General features: G+C 34.5%; 1 protein-coding gene across 10 annotated transcripts in view; it reads left to right on the forward strand.

Annotated features, from left to right (window-relative positions):
- Positions 1–22,490, forward strand: part of LOC132715677 (uncharacterized) — a 133,875-nt gene that overhangs the window by 103,116 nt on the left and 8,269 nt on the right. For all 10 annotated transcript variants that reach the window (XM_060698717.1, XM_060698719.1, XM_060698720.1 and 7 more), the window contains 3 exons: positions 1,667–1,751; positions 14,784–14,923; positions 16,652–16,796. In XM_060698717.1, coding sequence (XP_060554700.1) covers positions 1,667–1,751; positions 14,784–14,923; positions 16,652–16,796 — 370 coding nt within the window. The remainder of the gene's footprint in view (positions 1–1,666; positions 1,752–14,783; positions 14,924–16,651; positions 16,797–22,490) is intronic.

Below are 22,490 nucleotides of genomic sequence, written 5' to 3' on the forward strand. Positions count from 1 at the left end.
TTTCGACTTAGGATTTACATTAAAGTTTGCGTACCACCTCATATATTTTCAAAGTCCATTGACATATGGTTTGAAACTTTGCACACATGTTCACCATCATGCCTTTAAGCTTTAGACATGAGGAGGTAACTATATCAAGTTTTTTGACAGAATTGTGCCCCTTTTTTGACTTAAAATTAAATTTAAAGTTTGCGTACCACCTTAAATATTTCAAAGTCTATTGAAAAAAGGCTTTGAAACTTTTTACTCTTGTTCACCATCATGCCTCCAACCTTTATACATGAGGAGGTAACGCTATCAAGCATTTTGACTTAGAATTTATGTTAAAGTTTGCATACCACCTCAAATGCTTTCGAAGTCCTGGTGATTGACATGTAGCTTTGAAACTTATTACACTAGTTCACCTTTATGCCCCAACCTTTAGACATGAGGAGGTAACTCTATCAAGCATTTTTTATCAAGGCTTTTTTACTATCAAGCACTAAGAAAAGTCGAGCATGCTGTCGTACCGACAGCTCTTGTTTGTACACCCAAAGGGCATATTATGTTATATCCCCTGGCGTCCGTCCGTCTGTCTGTCTGTCCATCGGTCTGTTAGCAATTTGTTTTCCGGAGCATAACACAATATTCAAATGCAAAGAATGTCCATATTGGGTAGAAGACCCCTATTGATTTTGGGGTCACAAGGTCAAAGATCAAGGTCACTATTACCTTAAAACTGAAAACAGTTTCCGCTCAATAACTCAAGTATTAATCAACCTGCAGCTGTAAAACTTTAAAGGATGAACAGTCATGTCCAATACATGACCCCTATTGATTTTAGGGTCATAAGGTCATTAGGTCAGGGTCACAATGACCTTTACACTGAAAATTTTTGTTTCTGGAGAATAAGTTCCATTTGGCCCACAATATTCAAACTTCATAGGATGATTGTCCATATTGGGTAGAAGACGCCTATTGATTTTGGGGTCACAAGGTCAAAGGTGAAGGTCACGATTAACTTAAAACTGAAAACAGTTTCCGCTCAATAACTTAACTATTAATTAACCTAGAGCTGTAGAATTTTACAGGATGAACAGCCAAGTCCATATCTCCTTTTGTGACAATGTTGCCCTTGTTAACTCGTGTACTCCACTGTCCTACTAAACAGTTGATGTCCCAATGATGCAAAAAGTGTGGCTTTCTTTTAAATTGTCATAGTTTTGATGCTTTAAGATTCCTTTTGTTTTAAATGACAAAAAATCTCTGTGACAAGCACTTAATTTATGACCCTGATGTGTATATGTATTTAAGTTTACTATACCCAACACAGGTCACCCACATGGGCGAGTCCTCCAGAAGTCTGTTAGTAATTTGTTAGGAAGGATAGTGCATGAATATGGAAGATGCCCCAATTCCAGGGGCTTCCCTGGTTCTTTCACTTGTAAGGTGTAAAGCACCATTGCATTGGACATCTATTTTAAGTCTCATCTGAAAGACTGTTAGTAAGCAAAGAGGTAAGCCAAAAAATCATCTTTCTTGTTTGGCCTCATATCACCTAAATTGTGTTTGTGCTCTGCAAAACCATACCAAATAAAAAAACATCTTGTATAAATATATCACAACAAAAAATGTTTAAAACACTCGATACCATGATACCATGTTAAAAACTAATATATTCTTTCAGATTCATCAGTGTAAACTGCAAAAGAGTGATGTAAAAGACAGTGAGAGAAACATTGAAATAAAGTTTGACAACAGATCTGATAATGGTAATTATAATTAACTATGATCATTTCTAAGAAATGATATATTTCTATAATGATTTTTCTATTAGTCAGAGTTTCAATTCCTTCCTCTTGTTTATAGAAAACCTGTAGTATGTATAATAAGTATTACACAGTTTGTTAATGAATTATATGACCTTAAATAAAATTTTATTCTGACCAAATGACGTGAAAAATATTCACACTTTTTTATTTTTTGTCTTGATAAGCAATCAATAGGCAAGATTAGTCTGATTAAATCATAAATTGTATCTTATGAGTCAACAGATTAAAAATTTGATTAAACTTTTGACAAACCCACTGTAAGGATTTTGCACCTAAAGGATTTATTTGTCAGTCATTTTTCCATGGTAATATCACAATAGATACCTGAAATGAGTGTCTGATATTAGTTTTCCAAATAATAATTATCTTGGATATGTGTACTTTTAACTATTTTAACTTTCACTTTGTCCAATAGAGATGAGATTGTGTTTAGATATACAATTACATGTAAGAAATGAGTAGTTACAATAAATTAACAAAGACTATTAAATGTACACAAGTACAGTAAATGACTTGAAAATGAATTTGTCAAATATTTTATCAATTAATTTCATTTGAAAAACAGTCTTATTATTGGAACGCCTCTGTTGGACGGAAGAACAGACGTGTCAACTTTTTATTGGGACCATATCTCCTACATGCATTGAGGGATTATAATAAAACTTTATAGATATGTTCACCATTATATGAATTTGTGTCTTGCTCATGAATCAGGTCTGTAGGTCAAAGGTCAAGGTCACACTTAAAGGTCATTGAAAAACACATGTCCAGAGTAAAACTTTTATATGCATTGAGGGATTTCAATATCATGTGCTATAAATATTCACCATTGTAAGGCTAAGTGTTACACAGAAATTCAGTTTCCTGAGGTCAAGGTCAAGATCACACATTGGGGTCAAAGTTCAGAAAGAAATATTAAAATGTGTATAAGGACCATTTAGACATTTAAATAGTCATTATCATGACTACAACTGTTACACTTGTAAATTAGGTAAAAAATTGCAGGTCAAGGTCATTGAAGGTGATGAAATGTCCAGATTTTGTCAAGAGCATATCTCCTACAGTCATAGAGGGATGTTAATAAAACTTTATAGAAATGTTCACTTCTATAAGAAGCTGTCTCATGTGCATAAACTAGGTCTCTAGGTCAAAGGTAAAGGTCACACTTAAAGGTCATCAAAAAATGCTTGTCAGGAGTAAAACTTCTACATGCATAGAGGGATTTCATAAAACTAGGCATAAATGTTCACCATTGTGAGGCAGAGTGTCACACAAAATTCAGGTCCCTGCAGCCAAGGTCAAAGTCACACATAGAGGTCAGAGTTCAAGAAGAATTATGAAAATGTGTGTAAGGCCCATTTGTCAACATTTATTTAAATAGTCTTTATCGTGACTACGTCTGTGACACTTGTACTTTTAAGTCAATAATTGCAAGTACTTTAAGTCAATAATTGCAAGGTCAATGTCACTGAAGTTGATGAAATGTTCAGGTTTTTCTAGAGCATATCTCTTACATACATGGAAGATTTTTTATAATACATTATAGAAATGTCCTATAAATTGATTACTTAATGCATGACCATGGTGAAAGGTCAAGGTCACACTCAGAGCTGAATGCCATGCATCTCCATAAAGACCTTATCTCCATTAAAAGCTTTTGAGAAGGGTGTTTATTGCGACAATATTACCCTTGTTTGTTTAAAATAAATATTCTCAGGTTATCCAATGATGAAAATTACAATCTTATAGATAGAATTAAATTTGACTGATTTTAAGGTAATGGACAATTTGCATTTCCATGTCTTTGCAAGGCAGAGTTTTATTTGGAAGTGACAATCGACACTTTCTTAAATTATAAATGAATAAATTTATGAATTAATAAACATTATATTTTACATCCATAACCTATTTAAACAGTTATGTGTTAAATATAAGCTGCCAAATGTCTGTTGCTATGGAACTAAATAAGTAAATATGACTTGAATGTCACCAAATTTTGTCAGGAAACTTAAAATGTTGACACCAAATTTTGTCAGGAATCTAAAAAATGTGAAAGATAACTTGCATTAAGCAAATAGTATTTCATAACAAATCTCATTTCCATCATTATCTAGTGCAGTAGTTTTAATTGTATCGCTTTGAAAAAGGCGCCATATGATTGCATAATAACTGAAAATAGCACCATATCATAAGCATTAACAATGACTGAGAAATAGATATAAAGAAGTAAGAAAAATACACTATTGAATAGCATATATTTTTTACAACATAAGTAGTATATTTGAAATAGTGTTCAAATATGTAAGACATTTAATGTAATGATTACATTGGATGAATGTATCTTTTACAACATAAGTAGAACATTTGAAATACCTTTCAAATATGTAAGACATTTAATGTAATGATTACATTGGATGAATATATCATGCAACTTTGTGATGACTTAAAGTCAAGGTCACCCTTAATTATCTGCAATGACAGTTCTAAATTTTTCATATGACCTTTTTAGCTCACCTGACCACAAAGTGGTCAAGGTGAGGCTTAGTGATGGGGCTATGTCCGGCGTCGTTCGTCGTCAACATTTGGGTTGTTAACACTTCAGCAGTCACCATCATCAAACTTTGTCAGAATGTTTATCTGAATAAAATACAGGTCAAGTTCGAAGATGGGTTATCTCCGATCAAAAACAAAGTCACAGGAGCTAAAAATAGAAAAAGCTTGTTAACACTCTAGCAGTCACAGTTTTGATTAGATCATCATCAAACTTTGTCAGAATGTTTGTCTCAATTAAATGCAGGTCAAGATCGAAGATGGGTCATCTCTGGTCAAAAACTAGGTCACAGGAGCTAAAATAGAAAAAGCTTAACACTCTAGCAGTCACAGTTTTGATTAGATCATCATCAAACTTTGTCAGAATGTTTGTCTCAATTAAATGCAGGTCAAGATCGAAGATGGGTCATCTCTGGTCAAAAACTAGGTCACAGGAGCTAAAACTAGAAAAAGCTTGTTAACACTCTAGCAGTCACAGTTTTGATATGATCATCAAACTTTGTCAGAATGTTTGTCTAAATGAAATTCAGGTCAAGTTCGAAGATGGGTTACCTCCGGTCAAAAACTAGGTCACAGGAGCTAAAAATAGAAAAAGCTTAACACTCTAGCAGTCACAGTTTTGACTGGATCATCATCAAACTTTGTCAGAATGTTTGTCCTAATGAAATACAGATCAAGCTTGAAGATGGGTCATCTCCGGTCAAAAACTAGGTCACAGGAGCTAAAAATAGAAAAAGCTTGTTAACACTCTAGCAGTCACAGTTTTGATTGCATCATCATCAAACTTTGTCAAAATGTTTGTCTCAATTAAATACAGGTCAAGTTCGAAGATGGGTCATCTCCGGTCAAAAACTAGGTCACAGGAGGTAAAAATAGAAAAAGCTTGTTAACACTCTAGTGGCTGCAGTTTTGATACAAATATTCTGGAAACTTGTCAGGAAGGTTGTTTTGATGATTTCTAAGTCAAGTTTGAAGATGGGTCATCTCTGGTCAAAAACTAGGTCACAGAAGCTAAAAATAGAAAAATCTTGTTAACACTCTAGTGTCTGCAGTTTTGATCCAAATATTCTGGAATTTTGTCAGGAAGGTTGTTTTGATGATTTCTAGGTCAAGTTTGAAGGAGGGTCATCTCAGGTCAAAAACTAGGTCACAGAGCTAAAAATAGAAAAGGCATGTTAACACTAATGGATGAAGTTTTGATCCAAATTTCCTTGAAATCAGTCAGTAATGTTGTTTTGATGATTTTTAGGTGAAGTTTAAATATAGGTCATCTACGGTCAAAAACTAGGTCACAGAAGCTTGAAATAGAAAAAGCTTGTTAACACTCTAGTGTCTGCAGTTTTGATCCAAATATTCTCGAAATTTGTCAGGAAGGTTGTTTTGATGATTTCTAGGTCAAGTTTGAAGATTGGTCATGTCCGGTCAAAAACTAGGTCACAGGAGCTAAAAATAGAAAAGCTTGTTAACACTTTAGTGGCTAGGCTCTTGGTACTTTGCGGAACGGAACGGAACGGAACCAGTTAAGAGGCCCCTAACGGGGAAACAGAAATTAAAAAAAGCGCTATTATTTCAATTAAACCCATCTTATAGCTCTTGGGTTTAAACACCAGATCTTATGTATTTATCATATAGCTTTTTGTTTAGGCAGTAGATGAAAATCTATGGTTCAATTTTATGTTACATCTCTGGACCTGGTTAGATTTTGATTATCTATATGCTTAGGCAGGTTTAAGATTTTAGAACAACTCAAATAATATTAGAGATTTGGAGCTGATTTTAAAATAACGTAAATTTTGTCCATATCTTGTGTTTGTGTACCTTGAGTATAATTGGGTAAAAAGTAGATATTCAATATTTTGTGGTAGGATACAACAGTTATTTCACGAGTGAGGCAGGTTTTTGTTTTTGTTATGAGAGAAAAAATATAACGTCAGGTGCATAAGGATTCAACGTAGAGAGAGTTTACCATATAAGCTAAATCATATGTGATGAATTACATTTCATATTTAGCAGAATAAAATGAAGTATTTAAAAGAGCCCAAATGTAGTCTATACAACTTTTTAATTAATAATTGATTAAATTTTAAGGACAATGCATATTATAAGTCACTTTGTTCTATTGAGTTATATTGGTATACATTTGAACTGTTCTATTTAAAATGATGAACTTTATGGAGTGAAACTTGTGTATGCCTCCTATCTTACAACTTAGAATTCTCAAAGATAGATTTACTGTCAGATCTAAAGATGAAAATAATACATTTATCTAACACAATATTATTATAAACTTATTCAGCCCATACTTTTGTGGCAATTCTGCAATAATTGAGTTTCGTGAAAAGAAAAGTTATTGTAGCCATTCTTGATAAGATATTTTTTCTATTCACAACATTTTTGGACATCAACTTTAAGGTGGCTTAATAAATCTTGAAATAATTTCTCAAATTGGTAGAAAATTACTCGATTACGATCAATAGATGATGTACATGAAGCAGGAAGGCAAGGAGTAGGAAGCAACAACAAAAAATTAATTCTGAATAAAAAATTATGAATTTCAAACAATTCTTTAGTATTATGGACATTATATTCAAATTTGGTTCCTTTCCGTTGCTTAAAGAACCATGATCCACACGAATATCGGTATTTTGCGGGACAGAACAGAATTTGAGATAAATGTTGAAAAAAATGTATATTTATACGTTTGAAAATGTTCCAGTTTCTTAGATGTTGTATCAGTAATGAAAAATTATTCTTACAGGTGTAATTATTTTGAGTAAAAATATTTAGAACGGTTGTAATTAGATGGTTTTTAGCTCACCTGTCACAAAGTGACAGGGTGAGCTTTTGTGATCACTTTTCGTCCGGCGTCCGTCCGTCGTCCGTCCGTCCGGCCGTCCGTCCGTCCGTCCGTAAACTTTTACTTTAAATGACATCTCCTCATAAACCACTAAGCCAATTTCATCCAAACTTCACAGGAATGTTCCTTTGGTGGTCACCTTTAAAAATTGTTCAAAGAATTTAATTCCATGCAAAAGTCTGGTTGCCATGGCAACCAAAAGAAAAATCTTCTTCGAAAAAACCCAAAGAGCTAGAGCTTAGATATTTGGCATGAAACATCTTCTAGTGAGTGTCTACCAATTTTGTTCAAATAAAAGCCCTGGGGTCAAAATTTGGCCCCGCCCAGGGGGTCATTGATTTTCCCTATATGCATATAGCAAAAACTTTAAAAAATCTTCTTTTAAAGAACCAAAAGAGCTAGAGCTAAGATATTTAGCATGAAATATGTTCTGGTGGATGTCTACCAAGTTTGTTCAAATAAGAGCCCTGGGGTCAAAATTTGCCCCGCCCCGGGGGGTTATTCATTTTCCTTATATGTGTATAGCAAAAACTTAAAAAATCTACTTTTAAAGAACTCAAAGAGCTATGGCTAAGATATTTAGCATCAAACATGTTCTAATAGGTGTCTACCAAGTTTGTTTAAATAAAAGCCCTGGGGTCAAAATTGGCCCCGCCCCAGGGGGTCATTGATTTTCCCTATATGCATATAGTAAAAACTTAAAAAATCTTCTTTTAAAGAACCAAAAGAGTTAAAGCTAAGATATTTAGCATGAAATATGTTCTAATAAGTGTCTACCAAGTTTGTTCAAATAAAAGCCCTTGGGTCAAAATTGGCCCCGCCCCGGGGGTCATTGATTTTCCCTATATACATATAGTAAAAACTTAAAAAATCTTCTTTTAAAAAACCATAAGAGCTAGAGCTTAAATATTTGGCATGAAACATCTTCTAGTGAGTGTCTACCAAGTTTGTTCAAATAAAAGCCCTGGGGTCAAAATTGGCCCCGCCCCGGGGGGTCATTGATTTTCCCTATATACATATAGTAAAAACTTAAAAAATCTTCTTTTAAAGAACCAAAAGAGCTAGAGCTAAGATATTTAGCATGAAACATGTTCTAATGGGTGTCTACCAAGTTTCTTCAAATGAAAGCCCTGGGGTCAAAATTGGCCCTGCCCCGGGGGGTCATTGATTTTCCCAATATGCATATAGTAAAAACTTAAAAATCTTCTTTTAAAGAACCAAAAGAGCTAGAGCTAAGATTTTTAGCATGAAACATGTTCTAATAAGTGTCTACCAAGTTTGTTCAAATAAAAGCCCTGGGGTCAAAATTGGCCTCGCCCCGGGGGATCATTGATTTTCCCTATATGCATATATTAAAAACTTAAAAAATCTTCTTTTAAAGAACTCAAAGAGCTATGGCTAAGATATTTAGCATCAAACATGTTCTAATAGGTGTCTACCAAGTTTGTTCAAATAAAAGCCCTGGGGTCAAAATTGGCACCGCCCTTGGGGTCATTGATTTTCCTTATATGTGTATAGCAAAAACTTAAAAAATCTTCTTTGAAAAAACCCAAATAGCTAGAGTTAAGATATTAAGCATGAAACATCTTTTAGTGAGTCACAGTCTACAAAGTTTGTTCAAATAAAAGACCTGGGGTCAAAATTGGCCCCGCCCCAGGGGTCATTGATTTTCTTTATATGTGTATAGCAAAAACTTAAAAATCTTCTTTGAAAAAACCCAAATAGCTAGAGATTAGATATTAAGCATGAAACATCTTCTAGTAAGTGTCTACAAAGTTTGTTCAAATAAAAGCCCTGGGGTCAAAACTGGCCCGGACCCAGGGGTGTCATTGTTTTTAACTATATGTGTATAGTAAAAACTTTAAAAAAATCTTCTTTCAAAAAGCCCAATGAGCTAGAGCTTAGATGTTTAGCATGAAACATCTTCTTATGGGTGTCTACCGAGTTTGTGCAAATAAAAGCCCTTTGGTTAAATTGGCCCTGTAACGTTGGGGGGCTTATATACAGGTGAGCGACCTCAGGGCCATCATGGCCCTCTTGTTTATTTTTGTTTATTGTGGTGTTTACCTTGAAATGCATGATTTTTGAAAAAATGGTAATAAATTTCGATGAATGGATGTTATTATTATTTTCTTTTTTATTTTAATAAGCTATGATTGTAAAAATCCATTTGTGAAAATATTATCAGTTCCCTAAAATAGACCTCATTATCGTCTGTGTTGCTTTTTTATCAAAACAAATAGAAAAAAAGGAGTATTTCAAATACTTTGTAACATTACTTATATTTTAGTAAGTTTGAAAGATTCCGTTCCGTTCCGTTAAATACCAATATCCACACGGGTAATGGTATTTTGCGAAACGGAACGGAACCGGAAGAAAATTATTCAGAAGTAAGGTAAATAATTAATATTTAACTTTTTCCTTGCGAATGTCCTTAGTATATTTTAGAATTGATCTTAATGTAGAAATAGGCTTTGTGTTTTTGATAGCTTGAGTAACAAACTTGTTAATTCACCCGTGTCAATAACATATAATGGATTAAAGAATGAAATAGACGTTTTACACAACACAAGCACACAAACGCTGGAATGATATGCACATTCGCAATATGTGTGAATGGATGAAATGTTTTGTCAGTTTGCTTCTTTTATTTCGAAAGAATATAGAAACGGCGAGAAGTTGTTATGATATGTTTCATATTTTAGTAATTTGAAAGATTCCGTTCCGTTCCGTTAAATACCAATATCCACACGGGTAATGGTATTTTGCGGAACGGAACGGAACCGGAAGAAAATTATTCAGAAGTAAGGTCAATAATTAATATTTAACTTTTTCCTTGCGAATGTCCTTAGTATATTTTAGAATTGATCTTAATGTAGAAATAGGCTTTGTGTTTTTGCTAGCTTAAGTAACAAACTTGTTAATTCACCCGTGTAGATAACTATAAATGGATTAAAGAATGAAATAAAAGTTGACGTTTTACACAACACAAGCACACAAACGCTGGAATGATATGCACATTCGCAATATGTGTGAATGGATGAAATGTTTTGTCAGTTTGCTTCTTTTATTTCGAAAGAATATAGAAACGGCGAGAAGTTGTTATGATATGTTTCATATTTTAGTAATTTGAAAGATTCCGTTCCGTTCCGTTAAATACCAATATCCACACGGGTAATGGTATTTTGCGGAACGGAACGGAATCGAATCATATTAAAGAAATCAGAAGTATAGTAGTATAGTAACTGCATTTGTTATATCATTATTCATTCTAATGTATTTCAAATAAAAAAAAATCAAGTATTTTACCGAAGTTATCCCTGCGCTGCGAATGCGCTTTGTATAATATGAATTGTACTTGATATAAGCATTGTGATTAGTTCTGCCGTGACAATAATATTTAATGGATTGAAGAATGAAATAAGAGTTGTCGTTGTACACAACACAAGCACACAAACGTGGAAATTAATGATCAGCACATACAAAAGATGACTGAATTGATTTGATAGCTTGATTCATTCATCTCTAAAGAATCTGAAGAAAAAAGTTATAGGAACGGCGAGTAGTTATTATGATATTTTTTATTATTTAAAAAGTTTGAAAGGTTCCGTTCCGTTCCGTTAAATACCAATATCCACCTGGGTAATGGTATTTTGCGGAACGGAACGGAATCAGAAGAAAATTATTCAGAAGAGAGATTACTTGACAGAGGCGGATCCAGCAATTTGGAAAGGGGGGGGGGGTCCATTTGATGAAAATCAATATGTGCAAAATTAATCATTTGTCAATAAACAATGACTTTTTGAACGTTTTCAGTGCGTATACAACTGTATTTAATAAACATTTATCTCATCACTATCTATTTCACATCTATTTCAACATCAGAGTGCACTGCATTATTGAGCGTTTTGCCATTTTGGTTTAGTTAAGGAAGATTTGCATAATATCTAGCCTTAAGAAACCCAAGTTTCCAGCAATGAGAAAGTGCGTCTATGCTTAATAACTCAGACTAATAACGACAAACTAATAAAAAAAATGGATATTTTGGTAATTTTTTTTATTTCTTTGATGTTTTAAATCTGAACTATTTATCGATTTTGATTTCTATCGATTGCCTTCTTAAATAAAGGTCTAAATGATAGGATATGACAAAAGAATGGTGATAATTTATCTGCTGAAAAGATGGTACGTGTGTAATACATTGGTAAAAGCAATTGTCGTCCCAGGGAACTTGATGTGACCTCTGTAACGGGTGCGCTACATCATCCGGACTAGTACAGATGCGATCATATTGAAAAAAATTTAAAAAGTTTTGAAAAGTTGTGCATTTTCATAATGGTTTACATATTACCCCTTACACGGTATTTTTGTAACAGAATTTCCGATTCTTGGAAACAAAACAAAAAAAGGCTTTCTTTTGTGTTTCATGTGGGTATGAAGGTAGTTAGCATTCCAGAAAAATAGAATTACCCGCATAAGCGGGTCGTGTAGTTTTCTTTGTATTTTTCGTATGAAACAAAGTAAAACTCATCTATTATCACTATTTAAGTTAATTAACTAAACAATACATTTGAATGCGGCTTTTTAAAGTAAAACGAATGCATGTACTCGTACTCGATGGCTTGTCAGTTCAAAACTGTATGAACTATAATCGATTTTTTAAAAAAGAAATAGAGTAGAAAAATACATTGTAGATGTTATTATAAATCTGTGATACTGCTTAATTTTATGTATTTTTTCTTTAATTTTCCACATGTTTACTCAGTGTAGTAAACACCGGATGTTGAAGGGGAGTACAATGTACTTTATTTCGATAAAAAATCGATAGGGATTTTTCATATAAGAACAAAATCATGGGACGTAGTACGAAATTCTTTAAATAAGCAATTTTAAAAGCATTTATTTGAGATAATTACAGTATTTCTATTATAAATTTGGAAAATTGCCTTTAAATAGGCATTTAACGTTTTCAAAAAAAATTCTTAGGTCCCAGAGAAAGGGGGGGGGTTCTTGAGTATTTTTAATCGATGTTGCGCATAGATCTATTGCGTTTTGTTTAAATCTCAATTTTATATGTACAGTGTCAATCTTACATCTTAAAACAACCAGTGCCTTTTAGATTTTTTTTTCGGGAAAGAAACGTGTAATGACTTATAGGGCAATGCGTGGCATATATCATGTAATACACAGTGCTTTAAAACATCAAAACTTGAGGGAAAAAAACCTTCCATATAAGATGGGTTTAATTGAAATAATGGCGTTTTTTAATTTCTGTTTCCCCGTTAGGGGCCTCTTAACTGGTTCCATTCCGTTCCGTTCCGCAAAGTACTAATAGCTAGTGGCTGCAGTTCTGATCCAAATTTACTGGAAATTTGTCAGGAAGGTTGTTTAATGATTTCTAGGTCAAATTTGAATATGGGTTGTCTCCGGTCAAAAACAAGGTCACATTGCCCAAATATGGAAAAACCTTTTTAACACACTAGAGGTCACATTTTTGATTCAATTGTCATCAAACTTGGCCAGGATGCTTGTCTAAGACATTGCTTGGATGCGGTTGATGGGTCAGGGGAGCGATCCAGGGCCATTATGGCCCTCTTGTTTAAAGTTAACTTGAATGATTTTTCTTTTGAAAATAATAATTGCCTGTGTCATAGAAAATAGCTAGGGGTATTTGTGTCTCCTGTGACAGCTCTGATTTATTTTGCCAGAGGCCAATTTGAATGGACTTTGCACAAGTTGCCATCCACTGTACGCAATGAACAGACTTGTAATAAGGGTCTCTCTTTTATGTAGGAATTCATAAAAGGGCATAGAGGAAAATAATTATAAACTGAATAGTTAAGAAATTTTTTTTTTCAGATTACACCAAATGCCAGTTTATATCCAGTATACACAGGTTACAATCCACTTAATGACAGACATATCTATGATGGTGGATAAAATAAAAATAATAACAAAATAGTGGATAAACAATATGAACTATTAACTAATAATGAAAACAAATTTATTATTAATACCCCCACAAACGAAGTTTAGGGGGTATATAGGAGTCATCTTGTTGGTTGGTTTGATGGTCCATCAGTTGGTCTTCTCCATGGTTTCTGGATGATAATTAGAGTTTGTAATGAGGTGTTGTAATCCAACTTGGTATATAAGCTTTTATATGAAGACCCCGGTTGGTATTGCTTTTTGATCCCCTGGGTCACCCTTACTAAAAATAGAAAAATGGTTCACAGACAATAACTAGAGTTAGGAATGAGGTAGTGTGATCAAACTTGATGTAAAATTAGCTTATATGAAGATCCAGGCTGGTATTGTATTTGGACCCCCTGGAGTGAAGGTCATTGTTTCTTAAAATAGAAAAATGGATTCTGGACAATAACTAGAGTTAGGCATGAGATATTTTAATCAAATTTAGTGTAAAGCAAGCTTATATGAAGACCCTGGTTAGGATTGCATTTGGACCCCTGGGGTCAAGGTCACTTTTACATGGTTTCCAGACATGAACTAGACTTAGGAATGAGATAGGGTAATCTAACTTGATGTATAACAAGCTTATATGAAGACCCCAGTTGTTATTGCATCTGGATCCTTAGGGTCAAGGTCATTGTTACTTGAAATAGAAAAATGGTTTCTGGACATAACTACAGTTAGGAATGAGATATTTTAATCAAATTTAGTGTAAAGCAAGCTTAAAAGAAGACCCTGGTTGGGATTGCAATTAATTGAAATAATTCTTTGTACTCAGTTGAAACTTTATAAATTACAGGTCAAGTTGAAATTTTTCTTCAGACCACTTATTTTTTTAAAGTCAAGGTTGCTGGTGGTCTTTAGTGATAGCTTTAGTTTGCATCTACTTTACACAGGACACCACTTTTAATCCATTTTTCAACAGTTTCCACCCACTTAACACCATTTAATGTTACTTTACACCACTTTTTGTACTTTAGGCACACTGCTGGGCTTGTTGCACAGTCCATACTATAGCTTAAAATCTGTAATGGATTTAACTCATTACAGTGTTGGAGCAGACACTTGACTGAAAATATGATAACAAATAAAAAAAATACCATTTTTAATGTCGATTTTTTTCTGTTTTCATTCATCATCACACTTAATTCAGTGTGAGAAGATGAATTACCTGTTAAAAAGCACATTCCAGGTGATGATAAGGCAGGATTTTAGCATTTCATCTTTCTGACCCCCATCTGGATAGTACTGAAATACAGCATACAGTGTGATGCTCCAACATATTTTTTAGTCTTGCGCATTTGTACTTAATTCTGATATGAAACTTGACAGTGTTTTATTTTCCAGTTTGTTGTTTCTTTCGTCTTATTAAATAATTTTGAAGCAGAAATTAAACCCATTTCACATTTCAAAAGCATTGCTAGCTGCAATCTTCATAGACCAGGTTGTACACCTAGCCAAAAAAATCTGAAATCCTAGTTGGTCATATTGTTAGCTATTTTGTTAGCAATGGGTCTTTATCAACAGAAATTAAAAACAAAAGTGAACGACTGTGTTAAAAAAGTATTAATGAATTATGCCTTTTTTTCCTTCAGGAATGGATATTGCAAACACCTACCTTAGGGAAACAGCATCAGACTCAGAGGACTTAAATGAACATAACATACAAACATCATCTTGCTCTGCTGTCAGGCATTCTAGGGTGGAAGAAGAACTTTCTGCCAGAAAAACATTGGTATGTGCCATGGCAAATTTGTCTATTAAAATTTTTATATCATTATATAAATATCAGACTCCCGATTTACTTATCATACCCCCCGAAACGAAGTTAGAAGTCACCCGAGGGTCGGTTGGTTGGTCGGTCATTCAGTCGGTCCAGACGTCCGTTGCATTTTCCTTGTCCAGAGCATAACTTGAAAACCATTAGTAAGAATTCAATGCAACTTCATACAATGATCAAGCACATAGAGAGAAAGTGCAGTGCACAAGAACCATAACTCCATCTTGACTAATTACAGAGTTATTGCCCTTTAATACTTTTCCTTGTCCTGAGCATAACTTGAAAATTACTGGTTGGAATTCAAACAACTTCATACAATGGTCAAGCAAGCACAATAAGGGGAAGTGCAGTGCAGAAGAACCATAACTCTATCTAAAGTAATTACAGAGTTATTGCCCTTTGTTACTTTTCCATTGCTCTCATTTGTACGGACCATAACTTGAAGACTAATGGTTGAAATTCAGTATAACTTCAAACAATGGTCAAGCACATTGAGAGAAAGTGCAGTGCTCAAGAACCAAAACTCCATCTAAAATAATTACAGAGTTATTGCCCTTTGTTATTATTTCATTGCTTTTTTGTCCAAATCATAACTTGAAGAGTAATGGATGGAATTCAATACAACTTCATACAATGATCAAGGACATTGAGAGGAAGTGCAGTGCACAAGAACCATAACTCCATCTTGACTAATTACAGAGTTATTGCCCTTTGTTACTTTTCCTTGTCCGGAGCATAACTTGAAAACTACAAGTTGAAATTCAATACAACTTCATTTCATACTATTATCAAGCACATTAAGAGGAAGTGCAGTGCACAAGAACCATAAATCTGTCCAGGGTAATTATAGAGTTATTGCCCTTTGTTACTTTTCCATTGCTTTTTTCTTGTCCAGAGTACTAGTTGGAATTCATACTATTGTCAAGTATATTGAGAGAAAGGGCAGTGCACAGAAACCATAACTCTTTCTTGACTCATTTTAGAGTTTTTGCCCTTGGTTACTTGTATTGTCCAGTGCATAACTTGAAAATTAATGGTTGGAATTCAAAGAAACTTCAAACATTGGTCAAGGGCAGTGAGATGAAGTGCAGTGCACTAGAACCATAACTCTATTTGGACTAATTACAGTTATTGCCTTTTGTTACTTTTTTTGTCCAGTGCATAACTTGAAAACTAGTAGTTGGAATTCAATACAACTTCATACAATGATCAAGTGCAATGAGAGGAAGTGCAGTGTACAAAAACTATAACTCCATCTTCAGTATTTGTAGAGTTATTGCCCTTTGTTCCTTTCCTTGTCAAGTGCATACCTTAAAAACTAATGTTTAAAATTCAATGAAACTGCATTCAATGGTCAAGTGCATGAGAGGAAGTGCAGTGCTCAAGAAGTGTAACTATTTTTGGACTTATTACAGAGTAATTCAATAAAACTGCATCAATGGTCAAACACATTGAAAGGAAATGCAACTTACAAGAACTACAACTATCTTTAATTGCCCACAACTATAACTCTATTTCAGTTCTTTTGCACGGTATTCTGTTACTAGTAACTTCCTCATTTCTGAAGCAGTCTTGCGGGGGGTATTAATCACATTTAGTGATAGTTCTAGTTGAATTTGGTTATTAATTTCATTTAAAACCTGTACTTTAAATGAATAAACAGATTTGATTTTTTTTCTCCAGAAAAATTCGAGAAGGGACTTTAAACATGGTCATCATCAAACAGTAAACATAAGATGGCACAAGAGGGACTCTGAAATGGTCACAACATATTTTTCAAATTGTATTTATGATGTATCAAGATATGATGCTAAAGGTGCTTTACCAGGTAAATAAAACATTTCCTTTCTAGCTCACTAGCACACTGCTCATTCCTGTGGAGTTTTGTCAAAATCAACCTTATGGTTAACTAGGAAATATTATTTACAGAAATTGTGAAGAAGACAGAGGATGGACACCCCTTCCATTGTAAAGTGCTCATGTGAGCTAACAATTGTCCACATGCTGGCAGCTGAGCTATGTAACATTTGACATGTTATTCATGTTAATTTTCTGAAAATCTGTAAAATATAATAAGTACTGACAGGGAATTAATAATCAGAACAAATCATGGTACTCTGAAGTAGAGGGTTAAACGACATCTCCTTGACTATTGGGAAGATTTTGATAAAACTACATAGGAATGGTCCTTTGATGGTCCTTAATAGACTGAGTCATCTTTAAAAAAATACTTAATGCTCTGGAATATAAAATTTCCTGGCAGACATTTACACTGTTAGTCCTATGCAAAACCTGAAACACACAAAAAAAAATCTTGTTAATTATGAGCATACTATTAAAAATGGCAGATGCTAATTCACCAAATTAATGACCTGTATTGAAGAAGACCATTTTTAGCATTGTGTCTCAGTTGAGGAATGAAGGGCCAAAATGGCCCTCTTGTCTTTTTTTGACTAACAAAAAGGAGTATATGGTGTGGTATTTTACAGATTGCTCAATGGTTCAATTGTATAATGTTTGTTTGACTTCCTTCTTTCTATGCTTCCAAACAACTTGGCAGCTGTTGCCATTGACACTGGCCATCCTGAACTTTTGTACAGACTCAGTATCAAATGTCTTAAATTCAAATAGCTAATAAATAGGAATGTTCTCTACCAAGAGGTGTGCATAATAGCAGCATTTCCTTCTTCATTAATTTTGATATGCCGAAGGGTAAGTACAGTTATATTATGACACTGTGCTAGTCTGCTCTCCTAAGTAGACATTAAGGGATGAATGTCTATCGTAATGATGCTCCCCTTCAAAGATGTTTTGATATTATTTTGCACTTGTTTGTCGGTCCATAGACCAAACCATTTCTAATCAAAAACCCTTAATCTAGGAACTTGAAATTTAGTATGGAGATTGGTCATGACCAGGTGATGACCCCTATTGTTTTGGGGTCAGTGGTCAGTGTCACATTGACCTTGTATATCAAAACAGCTTCCCACCAATAATGATAACACCTATTCATGCTAGGGTCAAAAGATAAAAAGTCATGGACCCTCCGCCCTTAAACTTCACAAGTGCGTTGGACTTTAACAGAGGATGAAGCCCTTTGATTTTAGGGTCAAAGGTCACGATCACATTGAACTTGTATGTGAGACAATTTCTGACCAATCACTCAACAACTCAAGGGCTGTCTACCCTTCAACTCCGGAAGTGCATTGGACTTTTCCAGAAAATGAGCTCTTGATTTGAGGGTCAAAGGTTTTGTTGACCTTATATGTCAAAACAGTTTCAGGCCATAAACTTGACAACTAGTAGGCCCTTGGCCCTCAGACTTAACATTTGCATAAGCCTTGGTAAGTAGGTAATTCCTTTTAATCTTTTGATAAATGGTTTAAAGGTTAAGCTCACTTGACCATGTATTCATTACATTTACAGACCATTTTCTGGATAACTCATGGGCATTTGGCCCTCAAACTTCACAGATTTATTGGTCTCGGCCAGTAGATGACCTCTATAGACTTAAGGGAAGTAGGGTCAAAGGTCAATGTCACATTTACCTTGTATTTCAAATAGTTTCAGATCAATAACTCAACAACCAATGGGCCCCTGACCCCAAGTTCACATGTGCATCGGTCTTGGCGAGTTGATGATCCTGATTGGATGGTTGCAGGGTCGAATGCTTAGGTCACATTGAAATTGTTTAACAAGATAGATTCCAACCAATAATTTGACAAACTTCAAAGTCGATGATGGATTTTGACTAGACTTTACAAGAATCTGATGCATAAGTAGATCACAAGAGCTAAATATAGACTTAAAAAAATCTTCTCCTCATTAACTTCAATACCCAGAGCTTAGATATTTAGCATGTAGCATTACCTTAAAGTCCTCTAAAATGGCATAAAGCATTACCTTATAGTCCTATAAAAAAGTTATTATGCTCCCCGAAGGGAGAGCATATAGTCTCCGCCTTGTCCGTCTGCCCAAGCTCACAAATGGATACTTATGTGGCTAGAGGGACAATAGGTAACTGTACTTTCTCTTTGATGTCATTCATTCTGTAAGGCTTTTATGTGGCTATTTCCTTTTATGTGGCTAAAAAGAACAATAGAGAGAACAATAAGGTTGCCACATTATTTTTGTCTCGTTGGAACTTCCGTCCGTCCGAGCTCGCAAATGGATACTTATGTGGCTAGAGGGACAATAGGTAACTGTACTTTCTCTTTGATGTCATTCATTCCGTAAGGCTTTTATGTGGCTATTTTAAGTGGCTAAAAAGAACAAATGAGAGAACAATAGAGTAGCCACATTATTACTGTCTGCTTAGAATGTTCGTTGGCTTGTCCAGAGCATAACTTGAAAACCCTTGCAGGTAATTTGTTTAAACTTCACACAGTGGTAGAGGTAACTGAGGCGGAGTGCAGTGTGAAAGAACCATAACTCTATTTTGCCTGGTTTTTTAATTATCTTCCTTTTTAGAAAAATCTTGTCCAGGATATATCTCTTTAACTATTTGTGACATCAACATGAAACTTTGTAGGTAAATAGATCTCATTGGCTAGAAGTGCAGTAAGAACCATAACTCTATTTTGCCGAGTTCTTGAATTATCTCCCTTTTTAGAAAAATCTTGTCAGGGACATAACTTTAAAACAAGAAGAGATATCAACATGAAACTTGGCAGGTAGATGGTTCTCATTGGGTAGAAGTGCAGTGCCAAAGAACCATAAGTCTGTTTGTCCCATTTTTATGCTCCCCAAAGGGAGAGCATATAGTCGCCACCTTGTCCGTCTGTTGTCTTGTCCGGAGCATAATTTGAAAACCCTTGGATATAATTTGTTTAAACTTCATACAGTGGTAGAGGGCATTGAGGGGGAGTGCAGTGCACAAGAACCATAACTCTATTTTGCCCGGTTTTTTTTATTATCTCCCCTTTTAGAAAAACATTGTCTGGGACTTAACTCTAAAACTACAAGACATATCAACATGAAAGGTTGTAGGTAGATAGAGCTCAATGGGTAGATGTGCAGTGCACAAGAACTTGAACTCTGTTTTGCCAAATTTTATAGTTATTGCCCTTTGTTAATTTTAACACTTTTAACTTTGTCCGGAACATAACTCTAAAACTATAAGAGATATCAACATGAAACATTGTAGGTAGATATATCTCATTGAGTAGAAGTGCAGTGCAAAAGAACCATAACTCTGTTAAGCCTCATTTTTGAATTATCTCCCCTTTTAGAAAAATCTTGTCCAGGACATAGCTGTAAAACTATAAGAGATATCAACAAGGAACTTTCTTGGTAGATAGATCTCATTGAGTAAAAGTGAGTACAAAAAAAAACATAACTGTTTTGCCCAATTTTTGAATAATCTCCCCTTTTAAAAAAATCTTGTCCGGGAAATAACTCTATAACTACCAAGAGATATCAACATGAAACTTTGTGGGTAGATAGAGCTCAATGATTGGATATGCAATGCATAAGAACTTGAACTCTGCCATGCCAAATTTTGTAGTAATTGCCCTTTGTTCATTTTTACATTTTGAACTTTGTCCGAGACATAACTCAGAAACCATAAGAGGTATCAACAAGAAACTTTGTAGGTTGATAGATCACATTGATTAGAAGTGCAGTGCAAAGAACAGTAACTCTGCCTTGCCTAATTTTGGAATTATTGCACTTTGAACTTTTTTCAGGGACATAACTCTGAAACTACAAGAGGTGTACTTTCCTGTGTCCAAAACCTATTCGGGGAGCATCACCCGGCTCAAACCGGGCTCTTGTTTAAATAATGTCTCTGGGGTCACAATTGGCCCCAACCCCAGGTCACTCAGTATATATTGAGTTATATAGGGAAACATATTCCAACATTCTCATGGAGGGGGCCTGTAGCCTCATGGTTAGGATAATTGACTTCAAACCATTTGTCTCTCACCACTGAAGGTACATGCTTTACCATCGACTTTGGATTTTTCATTTGTGAAAGTTATCCAGCTAGCTTACGGAAGGACTGTTCTACTCAGATGCCCGTTTTTTGCCTGAAATAATGTACAAAGGGGCACCCCAGGTCTTCCTCCACCAATAAAGCTGAAAAGTCACCATATGACCTATGCTATGTTGGTGCAAAGATTACTCAACCAAAAATAAGTCCTTCTCATGGGAAACTACAATGCCAAGGGCTTAGATATTTGGCATATAGCATTTCCTACAAACCCTTACAAAAGTAATATAAATGGTCTCAGTCAGATGCATAAGTTGGTCACAAGAGCTGAAAATAGACTTTAAAAAGTGTAATGTTAAAAAAATTTCTCCTCATAAACTACTATACCCTGAGCTTATAAATTTGGCATGTAGCATCACCTTATAGTCGTCTACAAAAGTTATATAAATCATGTCTTTGGATTGACCCCACCCACTGGGTCACTTATTTTATACAGAGTTTTATAGTAAAATTATTTTTAACCTTCTCATGGAAAAAAACGATGCCCAGAACTCAGATATTTTGAATGTGGTATAACCTGGTAAACTTCTACAAAAATAATACAAATGGTTCCAGTCTGTTGCCTAAGAAGGTCACAATGGCAAAAAAATAGACTTTAAAAATGCAATCTTTAAAAATCTTTTTCTCATAAAATATAATGCCTAGAGCTTAGATATTTGGCATAACCTTGCAGTCTTCTACAATATATACATATATATGTATATATATATATATATATATAGTCAAAATTGCTCAACCGGCCACCTTTATAAGAGCCCCACCTGCTTAAGTTTGCCACCTTTTAACATCTCCAATGTAAATTACTATATAAATGACTATGTAATTGCAAGACAGCCACCTGTTCGACGCGGCCAATGGCCACCTATTTTTGTCCCCCAATTACAAAAAGTTCTGTAAGAATCCGCCAGCATCAGTATGGTTGCAGCCATTTTGCATCCTATATTTTTTCTTTATTATCCCCATATTGTACCGTTTAACAAAAAAAATCACTGGTACTTGTTAGAATTCTTCTGAACGCAAATATAACTGTTGTTTGTTTAAAAAATTTAACCTATAAGATTTTATATGGGCATCTCACCGAAATACACTGCATCTCCGTTATAGCACCCAGACCGCGAGATCGCACATGAATTTGTCTGCGGAAGGAATTGGTTTATCTGCAGGCCATATAGAACTTATATAGGACGTATACCCCACCCATTGCTTTTTGTACTTAGTTAGCCTGATGAACACATAAACTTTTACAACATTGAATAGTTCATTATTTCATAATATAAATGAAATAAATAAATTCTTGATTATCACTTTTTTCAATTGAAAAAATTTCATGGAATCAGCAATTAAATAATTGGCGCGGCATTTCGCGAGTAAAGGTTAGACAGTGCTCAACTTATAAAAAAGAGTGAACCGGTGAAAAACTTGTCAAAAATTGTTGGAAGGAAAATTTGTAAAAAAATTAGATGTTGGATACTTTCAGTTTTATTTTGAAATTTTTTATGGGTTTCTAGGAGTAACTTTACTGTAATCAAG

This window comes from Ruditapes philippinarum, unplaced genomic scaffold (genome assembly GCF_026571515.1).
Source record: "Ruditapes philippinarum isolate M1 unplaced genomic scaffold, ASM2657151v2 ctg719_1_1_1_1, whole genome shotgun sequence".
In the NCBI taxonomy this organism is placed as follows: Eukaryota; Metazoa; Mollusca; class Bivalvia; order Venerida; family Veneridae; genus Ruditapes; species Ruditapes philippinarum.